This window comes from Morus notabilis, unplaced genomic scaffold, assembly GCF_000414095.1.
Source record: "Morus notabilis unplaced genomic scaffold, ASM41409v2 Scaffold330, whole genome shotgun sequence".
NCBI classification, from domain to species: Eukaryota; Viridiplantae; Streptophyta; class Magnoliopsida; order Rosales; family Moraceae; genus Morus; species Morus notabilis.
This window is the reverse complement of record NW_010357859.1, coordinates 24796-37328: the sequence shown is the minus strand read 5'-3', so window position 1 is coordinate 37328 and position 12533 is coordinate 24796. Positions and strand designations below refer to the sequence as shown.

At 33.8% G+C, this 12533-nt stretch overlaps 1 protein-coding gene across 1 annotated transcript; it reads left to right on the top strand.

Annotated features, from left to right (window-relative positions):
* The first annotated feature begins 362 nt into the window (after positions 1-362).
* Positions 363-8284, top strand: LOC21386067 (peroxisomal fatty acid beta-oxidation multifunctional protein AIM1). Its single transcript, XM_024176534.1, has 18 exons — positions 363-604; positions 706-777; positions 953-1015; positions 1136-1192; positions 1336-1403; positions 1511-1592; positions 1679-1734; positions 3929-3993; positions 4064-4202; positions 4426-4600; positions 4837-4958; positions 5171-5334; positions 5733-5987; positions 6153-6274; positions 6476-6597; positions 6761-6909; positions 7372-7510; positions 8040-8284. The coding sequence occupies exons 1-18, from the start codon at positions 511-513 to the stop codon at positions 8082-8084; spliced, it is 1989 nt and encodes a 662-aa protein (XP_024032302.1). The 5' UTR covers positions 363-510; the 3' UTR covers positions 8085-8284.
* Positions 8285-12533: the final 4249 nt, after the last annotated feature.

Below are 12533 nucleotides of genomic sequence, written 5' to 3'. Positions count from 1 at the left end.
ATCCCGTAACGACAATTGGATTTTAAACGACGGCCTTTGGGTGAAAGATGCCGTGTGTAACTGTATCAGTGGGTTCTATAATCTAGTGAGGTTCAACCACAGGGATCTTCCACAGGTAGCAAAAGTTAAAGCAATATTATTGGCTATACCCAAGTCTCTTTCACACCTAATGTGCAGTTACTTTTATACCGAAAATAGTGCAATCGGATTATTCCACGTATACAGACAAATAACCTTAACAACCACTAATCTGAATCTGATCTCAGAGTGAAAGTGTCAACACGACAACGACGGTGACATGGCGTAATTTAATATAATAGTGTTTTATATTCCTTCTTTAAGAACAAAAAAGGAAACAAAAAGCTCATAAAAAAAACAAAACAAAAAAATATCAATATCAATATAATAAAAGCTTTTTCCTGCGATATTTATCAGCGTGGAAAGAAAAACCAAAGCTGTTCTTTTGATCTTCTTCATATTCATCTTCATCTTTATCTTCTCGGAAACGCCATGGCTAGGGCTACTGTCACCATGGAGGTCGGAAACGACGGCGTCGCTGTCATCGCCATCTCGAATCCGCCTGTTAACGCCTTGGCAATTCCCAGTAAGCCCCGAGCTGAATTTCCGAGCTTTGTTCGTCGTCTTCTTCTCTGATCCATTTTTTTCTGGTTTGTTTTTATGCGATTTTTGGTTTTCGTGGTGTAGTCATCGCTGGATTGAAGGAAAAGTTCGATGAGGCGACGAGGAGAAATGATGTGAGAGCTATTGTTTTGACTGGTGAGCTATATATATGGTGTTTGACTGTTGTTTTGTTAGATTCTTTGGAATATATTAGAGTTTATTTATTATTTTGCTCTAGAACTATGTATTTGATTTCCTTTTTTCTTTTTCATTTTGCGTTTAAGATAGTGTGTTCTGATTATTGTTTATGGTTTTTTGTCATTCAATGAAGGCAAAGGAGGGAGATTTTCGGGTGGGTTTGACATTAACGTTTTCGAGAAAGTTCACAAGACCGGTATGCGAATAATCGACTTTGCTTTGTAGTCTGTTCGGTGGAATTTTTTTGTTAGTTGGAAGATAGAACTTGAACTGGTGAATTGATAAATTCAGTTTCGTGTATTGTTTGGCGTGGCAGGGGATGTTTCGCTTATGCCTGATGTTTCTGTTGATCTTGTGGTCAACGTGATTGAAGGTCACTACACAACCTTAACTCGATCGTAGTTTTATTATTATTATTTTTTTATTTTTTATTTTTGCAAATAAAGGACTTATTTTTTCATTTAAACTTTTACAAATTATGGATATTTAAATTGCTTTCTTGTTTTGTAACCATAGATTCCAAGAAACCAATTGTTGCTGCCATAGAAGGACTTGCTCTTGGAGGCGGCCTAGAATTAGCAATGGTTTGTTTTTGTAGCCCAGCATCAACATCCCAAGTTTTTTGGTGCATAACTTTATTGTGATAGTGTTTATATTTTACAAATGCATAATTCTAGTTGACCTCTTGCAGGGATGCCATGCTCGTGTTTCAGCTCCCAGAGCTCAACTTGGCTTGCCAGAGCTTTCACTTGGTATTATTCCGGGGTTCGGAGGTAAATTGCCTCATACACATCAATTTCTGAGTTCTCAAATCATAAGTATTCACTGAGTTATTAAAAGAATGGTTTCTGTTTGTAAGGCACGCAGCGTCTTCCAAGGCTTATTGGGCTGTCAAAGGCAGTTGAAATGATGCTGGTAAACTACCTCCTTCATTTCCCTTCATTTCCCTTCATTCCTTTTATTTTTCCTTGGTTCCTTCCTTAGTTCTGTTATTAATGGAACATGTACCTGTTTTCCTTTGCTCTCCAATTTGAGATAGATTTTTAAAGGGGAGTGAGAATAAATTTTGTTGAATGAATCATTTTAATGGGTTGAAACTGTTGAGAGGAACAAAAGAATAAATAAATAAATAAAACAACAGTGCGGATAACACCGTTCCATTCTAAATGGGAATAACATGTATTAATAGTGTTTTAATTAAAGATTCTGAACTTTAATTAAATTCATTATGAACATTGCTTTTTGATTATTATCCTTAAACATTATCCTCTCGTATATAACACTTATATACAATGTTTAAGGTTACATAAATAACCATGGAATTTTTATTGATATTCATAAAATATTCATAAATATATGCACATAAAATAATGAATAAACTCTTTTATTAAATAAATAGTAAATATCTTATTACATCTTATGCTTATAGGACACCATTCCCAACAGATCATGCGCCCACTCGCCCTAGAGTTGCTTACTTGAACAAGTGAGACTCCCTCAAAATCGTGGAGGTAGATAGGGAACTGTTGCATGAGAGGTGGTGGGATGATGTGTTCTGCAAGTGCTTGGGGCACTTCAAAATTCTTGTCAACGTCCGATGATGAAAGCATCTTGATGCAAATCAAATCTTCATCATCATATTGGGCCACGAGCTGTGGTGGCGGTGAAGGGTGCGGTAGCAGCTGCAATTGTAAAGGATTAAGAGGAAGAAATTGTTTAATTTTGGATCACTAATTAATAGTGAAGAGCTCCTAATTTGATTTGAAGAGTTGTATAACAAAAAATAAGAAAAAAAAATACACGAGTACTCACTGTTTTCTTTTTAGACTTCCCCTTCTTAAGCAAAAAGTTCAACATAAGTGACCTCTCAATCTTCAAGTGAATCCCTCTGAAAGATCGCTTCCTGACAAATCATCAAATTTGTGAGGTTAAATAAACAACAATGCAAATAAGCAAGCTAATAAAACTATGAGATGGTAAAAGAAAACCCCAGCCAGGCATGTGAAATAATATTGGCATTATCATTCCCTTTTCCAATTACCTCTATCTGCGTTGACCCAGCTCCGTATACTTACCACTTTTTTTTTTTCTTTTTATGGCCTATTCTTTAATGATACTTTTAACCGAGCAGGGTACCAAGCCAGCTTCCACTTGTGTCTCCTGGGCTGGTTGACCCTTTACCAAACCAAATAGGACAAGTCCTAACTAAAAGTATACCAAGCGGCTACCTTAAACAAGAAATTCCAATCACAATTCACACAGAATACAATAGTTCTAAGACGGCAGAGAAGAAATTCTAATCACACAATATACAAACAGTTCTAAGTTTAATATATATATATATATATATATATATATGTCTATGCGTCTTTCATAGTACTGCCTCTGTTGGAGAATTTGAGTGTAGAGGATGAAAAGAATGCAGAAAACAAGAGGGTTTGAGGCGTATAGGAATACTTTCCTTTAAGGTTTTATTTGCATTCACTTCTCAAAATTTGCTAATGAGTTTCTATTACAAATTACCCCCAAAATACGATAAACCCTTGAACACAATATCTAGCAACAATATTGTGTTCCAGAACATGAATTAAGTCTATAAATTTTCTGAAGAGTTAATAAAGACAGAGATGCCATTTCATGAATGAACACATCCTCTTCAAATATCACAACCGTTCACATAGAGGTACCGTTTCAAAATAGAGGTATCTGTTCATGTATTAATGCATCTATTACAATAGATATGTCTATTGCTAATAAGTATTCAAAAATGTATGAAAACATATCACAAATTGTTGCAATGATTCGGCACAATTCAAATCACATAAAATAAAATTGCACTATAACTGATATAGGCGCTACAGCAGGACCTTCCGGGCGCTGCAGCGCTTAGGCCCGAACGAAAAGACCCAAACGGAAGCAGAAGACGCGCTGCAGTGCGCTACCTGTGCGCTACAGCGTGCGTCACAGGCGCTGTGGCGCCCACTTTGGGCGCTGCAGTGGATCCTGCAGTGTCAACTATACCAAAATGTGCAGTTTCCTGCTGCAGCGCATGTAGAATGCGCTGCAGCGCTTGTGCAATACTTGCTGCTGTTTTTCGTGATTTTTTCAGCCAAAAAATTGTGTAGAGACATATTACAATCTCTTTAACAGCCTCTGCCTATCACCTGGCAACATGTGTGCTTCATCCTATGTTGAGAAACAAACATGCTTGGTTCACAAGCTTTTGTTACTAAATATTTTGAAGCAAGTCGTGCCACCTGTTTATGACTATGCTAGTAGCTGTATTTTCATTGCAGGAAGCAAGAGATTTTAAGAAGTTGGTTCTATCAGACACCTCAAAAGGTCTTGTTCATGTCTTCTTTGCACAACGTGCGACGTCTAAGGTACAAGGTTCATACTAGCACTGCCTTTTTTTCCCTCCTTTATGTATTTCTTAACTTCAAATTTCGAAGATCAATGATTTGGTGGATCTTATCGTTGGTAAAATGAATTGATTTATTGCATTAGTTTTAATTGTTTTCCTTTGGTTAGTTTTTCTTGAATAATTTCTGTATTGCAGCGCCTCTTTTTGTTTCTCACCATGTTTGCAACCTACAACTAAAACAGGTACCAAAGGTTACTGATATAGGGCTTAAACCAAGGCCCATAAAGAAGGTTGCTATCATTGGAGGAGGTCTGATGGGCTCCGGCATAGCTACAGCTTTTATTCTGAGCAATATTAGTGTTGTTCTCAAGGAAATCAATAATGAATATCTTCTAAAGGGCAGAAAAATGATAGAAGGTGGGTTTTTTTATACAGGTTCCTCTTCAGGCTTACATTTTATGGTATGTTTATGATGATGAATGGTGGCAATGATTTTGTATTTATTCATTTTGTATACGTGCTCATTGCTAGAAAAGTTAACCTGGATAGTCCTTAGACTGCAAGGAGGATAGGTTTATATATTACATTAGAATTCACTCTTTTATCAGAAAAGTGACCATTGTTGTTTCTTTGTTTGCCTGTTCCTAATCCAGCAAATGTTCAGGTCTTGGTATCAAAAGGGAAGCTCCCACGGGATAAGGCAGACAAGGCACTCTCACTACTTAAAGGTGTTCTGGATTACACAGAATTTAGAGACGTTGATATGGTCATAGAGGTAGCTCATATTTCAATTGCATCATATAATTTGGAATGTAATTTTCAGGAGTCAATGTTAAACGTTAAATGAGTTCTTGTGATTATGTCTGCTCCCTACTTAATATCTTGCACATTTAATGATGCTGAGAAATCTTGTAAATCATTTAGTCTTTATGTTTTTAGTGCCTTGCTAATAGGAAGTACTTTAATAGAGTTCTTTTTCAAATGCAGGCTGTTATTGAAAACATCTCTCTTAAGCAAACAATATTTAGTGAAATTGAGAAAGCTTGCCCTTCTCACTGCATATTGGCAAGTAATACATCTACCATTGACCTTCGTCTAGTTGGGGAAAAAACAAGTTCACAAGATCGCATTTTGGGGGCACATTTTTTCAGGTAAGATGGCTCCTTCATATTTTCCACTAATTCTTGCCATATTGTAACTAAAATAAAGCTTAACAAAATTATTAGTTATTACAAGTATTAGAAGATGCTTTAGTGTCGATTTCTGTTGACATCTCGGTTATTGTTTCCTGAACTGATAGCATAAATCTGAAGCATGTCTTGTGCCATCAACCAAGCATATTGTACAGTAGTAGTTCCAATATTTTAAAATTTACTCTAATATAACCGTGCAATATGTGTATACGCATTGTGGTATACAAACAACTTTTGTTAGGGATCTTTTCTTTGAGAAGCCTTTGATAAGCGTCCTATCTTCATTAAGTAATAGCACATGACTATGTTTACGTGTTCTTCTCTGAGTATTTGGTGATGTGACTCTTTAATGGCAGTCCCGCTCATGTGATGCCTCTCCTCGAGATTGTGCGGACAGAGAAGACTTCACCACAAGTGATTCTTGATCTTATGACGGTTGGAAAAATCATAAAAAAGGTTCCTGTAGTGGTGGGGAACTGCACCGGCTTTGCAGTTAATCGAACTTTCTTCCCGTACTCGCAAGGAGCTCATATTTTGGTCAATTTAGGTGTGGACGTTTTCAGAATTGACAGGGTGATCACCAAGTTTGGCCTCCCTCTGGGCCCATTCCAGTAATTTTCTTTCTTGAAAAACTAGTTGTTTTGTACATTTATTCACATGTGACAAAAATCTATTCCGCGCTTTGGATTTTTTTCGGCTCTGACAGACCTCAAAAAATAATCTAAAAGATCTCCTGATAACGTATTTTGATTGTATATAATGATCTTGACATGCAGACTTCAAGACTTAGCGGGATATGGAGTATTTATTTCAACTTCAAAAGAATTTATTAATGCATTCCCTGAGCGAACATTTAAGTCACCATTGATTGAGCTCTTAGTGCAAAGCGGAAGAAATGGTGAGATAAGCTTCATAGTGTTCATATGCATCCTTCCCACTTCTTTTGGTTTTTGTGAATGCTTTTATATAAATTTATCATGTTAGCTTTCTTTGAACTTGTGGCATTTTGACATTCATATGATTTCTTCCCAGTTCTATTCGTTTTATGCATTGCTTTACGTTTATCATGTTAGCTTTCTTTGAACTTACTGCCATTTAGGTAAAAACAATGGAAAAGGATATTACATTTATGAAAAGGGAAGCCAGCCAAAGCCCGATCTGACAATACTGCCAATTATCGAGGAGTCTCGGCAACTCACGAACATTATGCCAGGCAAAAAGGTATTCTTTGTCTGCGTCAATATAAAGACCACCACTCGTAAAGATCATGTTATGAGTTTGCTCATTGTGTGTTGATTTACACACTGAGAGACAAAATCAAGTTCATCTCTTTTTGAGCATCGATTGAATAGTACTTGATGTTCTTATTGGACCATGGTGACAGCCCATATCTGTAACAGACCAAGAAATTGTGGAGATGATACTCTTTCCTGTGGTGAATGAGGCATGCCGTGTTTTGGAAGAAGGAATAGTTGTCCGAGCATCAGACCTTGACATTGCATCTGTTCTTGGGATGAGTTTCCCGTCCTACCGGTGAGTGGTTTTGTGACTATGACCTTTCTACTCACTTGTTACATGGCAGAACATTTTTTTAGTATTCATTCTAAATACTTTCTTGACATTTAATCTGGTGAACAATTGTGTATATTCTTCAATATCATCTCTGTCTGCTTGTGCGTTGTGAGTTCTTCCCACGGCAGAGTTGTGAGTTGTAACGCTGCCCACTGTTTTCCATTTCCATGACCAAGATTTTTTAAGCAACAGAGAGTGGAAAAAACAATCTACACGAGAGGAAAAAACAATCGTAGAAAGGACTATTCTGGATCAAATTTCAACTCTGAATTATAGCTATGGAATTTCTTATGCCTCTTATACACATGTTGCTGAAAAATTACACGCTCAATTGTTTTGTCTGAAAGTTGTCTTCATAATTTTAGTATCTCACAAGCTAATAATGTGGTGATAATCTCACATTAGTCTTATCTTCTATTGCAGGGGTGGTATTGTTTGTTGGGCAGATATGGTTGGACCTAGGCATGTTTATTCAAGTCTAAAGAAATGGTCTGAAGCATATGGTGACTTCTTTAAACCATCAAGGTATCTGGAAGAACGAGCGACAAAAGGCATACCGCTGGTAAGGACACTCGGGTTTCCCCCTTCTCTTTAACTGGCTTTATTAGAGCTTTTTTCCTTTCCCACCTGTAATTGAACATCAAAATATTGACCTTCTTTAGGTAACTTAAATTTACAATATTCTTGAACCAAGACAAAAACAAAGAGAAAAAATTGCAGTATTGTTTTGGCACGTCAATGCTGGTCACTTCCTTGCTAAGTCATTGTAGTGTTCCATCTCAAATGCTGTCGACTCATAGATCCATCTCTATTCATCTCCTAAGCAGTTTTTATCTTTCAAATTTGAGGAGGAAAATCAAGCAAAAGTATGAAAGAAAAATGCCAAGTATCACATCACTTGCTTTTCTACCAATTAGAAACCTCAAGAAGTCGAAATATAACTGTGTTTCCCGTGCAAAAAAAAAACAAAAAGAAAAAGAAAAAGAAAAAGAGAGTTTGTGATTGGTTAAAAAACAACTACATAGAATCCTCATTATATCAATGCGAAGGAAGATACTGACCCCTTATTGTATGTTTTCTTTTTCCTGCAGAGTGAACCTTCTTCGTCATCAGTGACTTCAAGGGCAAGATTGTAAGCAACAAAAGCTCTCTGGTCCTCGACTTAAGTGGTTCTTAGGGTTGACGAGATTGTGTTGTCTCTTCCTAATAATATAGTTAAAATAAATGCTATCAGAATTCACTCCAAAGATGTACACTCTTATATTATCTACCTCTTGAGAAGGCTGTTCTGTAAAATATACTATTGGGAAGTGTATTAGAGCATCTCCAAGTTAAATTAATGTGTCAATTGCCTCATTATCACAACAACAACAACAACAACAACAAAAAGCTTCAATTGCCAAGTTTTGTATTTGAAAAATGGAAATCATTCTCCAATCTAATGTTGTTTTTGTACTAAACTGGCTTGTGTTGTATTGTCAAATTTAGTACTAAGTATAGCACATGTCCAATTTTGATGTTTGGTTGTTATTAATTGGCGTTCATAACTCCAATAAAAAGTAGGTATAACATTTAAAATAATATTGTGCATTGAAGTGCAAAATAAAAAATCTATTAAATATGTTATTTTCACACTTTTGTGTCAAGTATATGTATTGAAAACAGCAGTATCGTGCATACACCACAATATTTGATAAAACGATGAAAGGTTGAGCTAACGACGGCATTAAATATATAATCTGTTTAAAATTCACAACAAATTAAAATACTATCAAACCCGTTTGATTTGTTAGTTTGAATTATGTTTATTTAGACTTTTTTAATTTGAATAAAAAAATTTAAACAATATAATTTAAACAATAGTTTGAATTGACATTTAACTGTGCATTTAAAATTTTAATTTGAATAGAGAATATAATCTAAATTAACGTTTGGATTAGAAACAATTCTAAAAGCAAATTTGAATCTAATTGAGTAAAAAATAATAATTTTTATCTTTTAAAAAAAATGATTCTGCATGAGAAATAACACAACACCTAAAAGGAAAGGCAAATCATGAAAGAGTGAGTCAGTGCACGTGAGGTTTTCTTTTGGCCATGATCCTATAGCTCAGTGCACGTTGGTATTTTATATAATAAAAAAAATATAATAGAGAGGAGCGAATCTTGAGCAAGGGAATAAAGTGGAAATACTGTAGAATATGGTTTGAACAGCAAAATTAAGGGAGAAAGAGATTAAGGGAGAGAGAGAAATATGTCAATATTTGAGATGAATTAAAATTAATAGGTTAATAGTTTACATAAGTTAATAAATAGGTTAAATTATTGTTTTTGTCAATAATTTGTCTGATTATGAACCATAACTTAACAAGTTATTATCCATAATTCACAATTTTATCCATAATTTGTCTGGCTATGAACCATAACTTGACAAGTTTGTCCATAACTTATCTAATTATGAGCCATAACTTGACAAGTTATGGTCTATTAATTTATATAACTAAAAATTAGCCTATATACTTTCTTAAACTTTTCATATTAGCCTATTTTATACTATTTTTCCAAAATTAATGAGGGAGTAAGACTTAGAATTTGGTCGTTTAGTTTGAAATAAACTGTTCATTAATTTCAAATTAAACATCTTATGAAATGCATATTTAAATTAAGTGAATATTTAATTTATAAATTCAGAATCTTAAATTAAAATCATCTTTAATTTATGTATATTTTTTATATAAAAAATATTATAACAAATTATGGATTATAATTTAAATTATAACACGAATTTTTATATTAAATAGCGCGAATCAAACACGGGCTATATGTAGCTATAAATCCTACTTCAACATGTCTGTCACTCTGTCTGGCTGCTTAACTTTTTGGTTTCAAAATACTGCTGTATACACGTGTCAAAAACAAAGAAAGAGTTGTGAAAAGTTGCATGTACGCGTGTAGATATTCAATAATTGTATGCACACGTGTAGAAAACTTAGGGCAACTTCGCGTACATGTGGAAAACTCAGGAGAGTTTCTTTTTTCTTGGTCTTTTGTATCTTCTCCGGCACATGCTTTATTTTCTCTTTTCCGTTTTTTAGACGTGTTCGTTTTATCAATTTGAGTTTTTAATTTTAAATTTTTATAGTAAAAAATTTTTAAAAAATATTACATTTAATTTTTTCTGTTACAATAAAAAATTTTTAAAAAATATCACATCTTAATTCGAATTGAAAATTTAAATCTACGAAATAAACGAAGCCTTAATTTTCTTTATATATTGCATTCCTACCCTTTGGTGGTAAAGTAATCGTATTTAATTTGATGGAGATTTTCGCCAAGTTCTTCTATAAGCGAAAAAAAGATGAATAATAAATACAAATGTAGTAATATCATATTTATGATCAACATTTATGAAAATAAGGTTGACTAAAAATATGAGAGTTACCACATCCTGAATTCACTACATTTCTACTTTTCTTTGGTATGGAAAATAAGAAGAGTACAGTGATGATTATATAAACTTGCTAACTCTAAAAAATAATGATGTTGATGAAATAAATAATTTATTGACAAATCAATTTCCTGATGATCAAATTGAACATCTCTAAATACTACTGAACAATATTATGAAGAAGATTTTTTAAATACTTTAACACTAAGAGGAATTCCTCCCGACGAATTAATTCTAAAAAAATTATCTAATTATTGACTTTGCAATATCTTAACCCCTCTGAAGGACTATGTAATGGAACACAATTAATTTATCGACATTTTCAACTAAATGTTATTTGAGTAGAAATAGCTACAGGATATTATGTTGGAAGAAAAATATTTTTACCTAGAATTTCCATTTATACCAATAAAAAAATAAAAAATTTCTATTCCCATTTATAATTATAAAAAGTTTCATTGTATCTAGAGCCAAAACAGCTGAGAGTATAAAAATTCTTATTAAACCTGTTATTCCAAGTGTATTTACTCATTTATATACAAAAAAATATTTGCTATGAAGAAATATTATCACTGACAAATTACAGCCCATGAAAACAATTTCCAATCCATTTAACGTTGCAACAAACTAAATAGAAAAATTATAAGCAACAACGAAATTAGTGTGAAAGTACGTCTGTTTTTTTCTTTCTTTTTTCTTTTTCTTTTTGGCTGATCGAAAGTAAGTACGTCTTTTAATCTACCTTGTTTTCTCTTATTTTTCTTTTCCGATTTCATGATTTTTCTTTCAGGTTGAACCGAAAGCTGCCCTCAACATGTGCATCATGGCCCTCAATTTGCTTTTTCTTTATAAGACGTTATATGAGCTGGTAAGTGCCATTGGCACGTACCACAACTAGTTCTGTAAAAAGAAACCATTTTCATAAGTCTGGCATCATCTTGATAGAACGACAGTGAATCAAAAATGGCAACATCTGATACGACAACTAAGAAAACGACAGACTTTGAAAAAGACGGCAAATACAACTAGATATTATACAACGTCACGTGATCATCAGGAAACGACAACGGAAGAAACAGATCATAGATTAGTAACGACATGATCTTCAAAATACGACAGTAGCTTAGTAGGGATAATAGCTTAATTCCTAGGGTTACATACTCAGACAGAAACGACAACATTTCGAAGAAGTGAAAATAGAAAATGATAATAGAACAGCGACATCTTCTTAAAAGAAATAAAAAAGCAAAATACAAATGAGTAAGAGGGTGTTTGGTATGAGGGTTCGTGTTATGATTCAAATCATAGTTCGTGATTCGTTATAATATTTTCTCTCACAAAAAACACACGTAAAATGAAAATAGATATGAATCATAATTTTAAATCCGTAAACTAAAAGTGTACTAAACAACTTAAACAGTAATTCAATAAAAAAAGAGACAATAAACTAAAAATGATACCAACTTAAAAAGAACAGCAACTGTGAAGTGACCGCAGTTTCACAATACGGCAATAACTGAAAAACGGCATTAGATTGAAAAGATGACAACTCAAACAACAATGATAGACGATGACATGAATGGAAGATGTGAGCCTCGTTCATTTCACCGATTCGAGTTTTCAGTTTTAGATTTTTACAGTAAAAAGCTCTCATAAAATATCATATCCAATTTTTTCTGTTACAGTAAAAAACTTTCAGAAAATGTCACATCTTAACTCGAATTAAAAACTCAAATCCATAAAGTTAACGAGGCCGTATTGATGTAAAATATTTTAGTCAGCAACATACATAAAATGTGAGTATTATTCTTCCTTGTACTTTTTGATGTCAAAGTGGGTCAGCATTATAACTTCTTTTTTTCTTTTTCTCTTTTTTCTTCTTCGTCAATGACCAGTGGAAGAATTGATACTTTCCTCTTATTTTACACTGAAATTGTGTTTTTCTTTCTTTGAATTGAAGGAAGACCTTCTGAGAAAAGCGAAACGAGCCCTACCTAAATAAATCAATCAACTAGTACTAAGAGGTAAGTAAGCCTTTTGCTTTCTGACTTTTTACCCCTAAAGCGTATTGAATTGTCCGTCAATATTTACTTGTTATAGCATGTCCTACAGTCCTAGGTTTTCTTTATATATATATA

What these genes read in the sequence shown, in the direction of transcription:
- LOC21386067 (XM_024176534.1), top strand. Translation starts at nt 511, where the DNA reads ATGGCTAGGGCTACTGTCACCATGGAGGTCGGAAACGACGGCGTCGCT. An exon ending in CTCCCTCTGGGCCCATTCCA is followed by an intron (nt 5,988 to 6,152) that starts GTAATTTTCTTT and finishes CTTGACATGCAG; the next exon opens with ACTTCAAGACTTAGCGGGAT. An exon ending in ACATTATGCCAGGCAAAAAG is followed by an intron (nt 6,598 to 6,760) that starts GTATTCTTTGTC and finishes CCATGGTGACAG; the next exon opens with CCCATATCTGTAACAGACCA.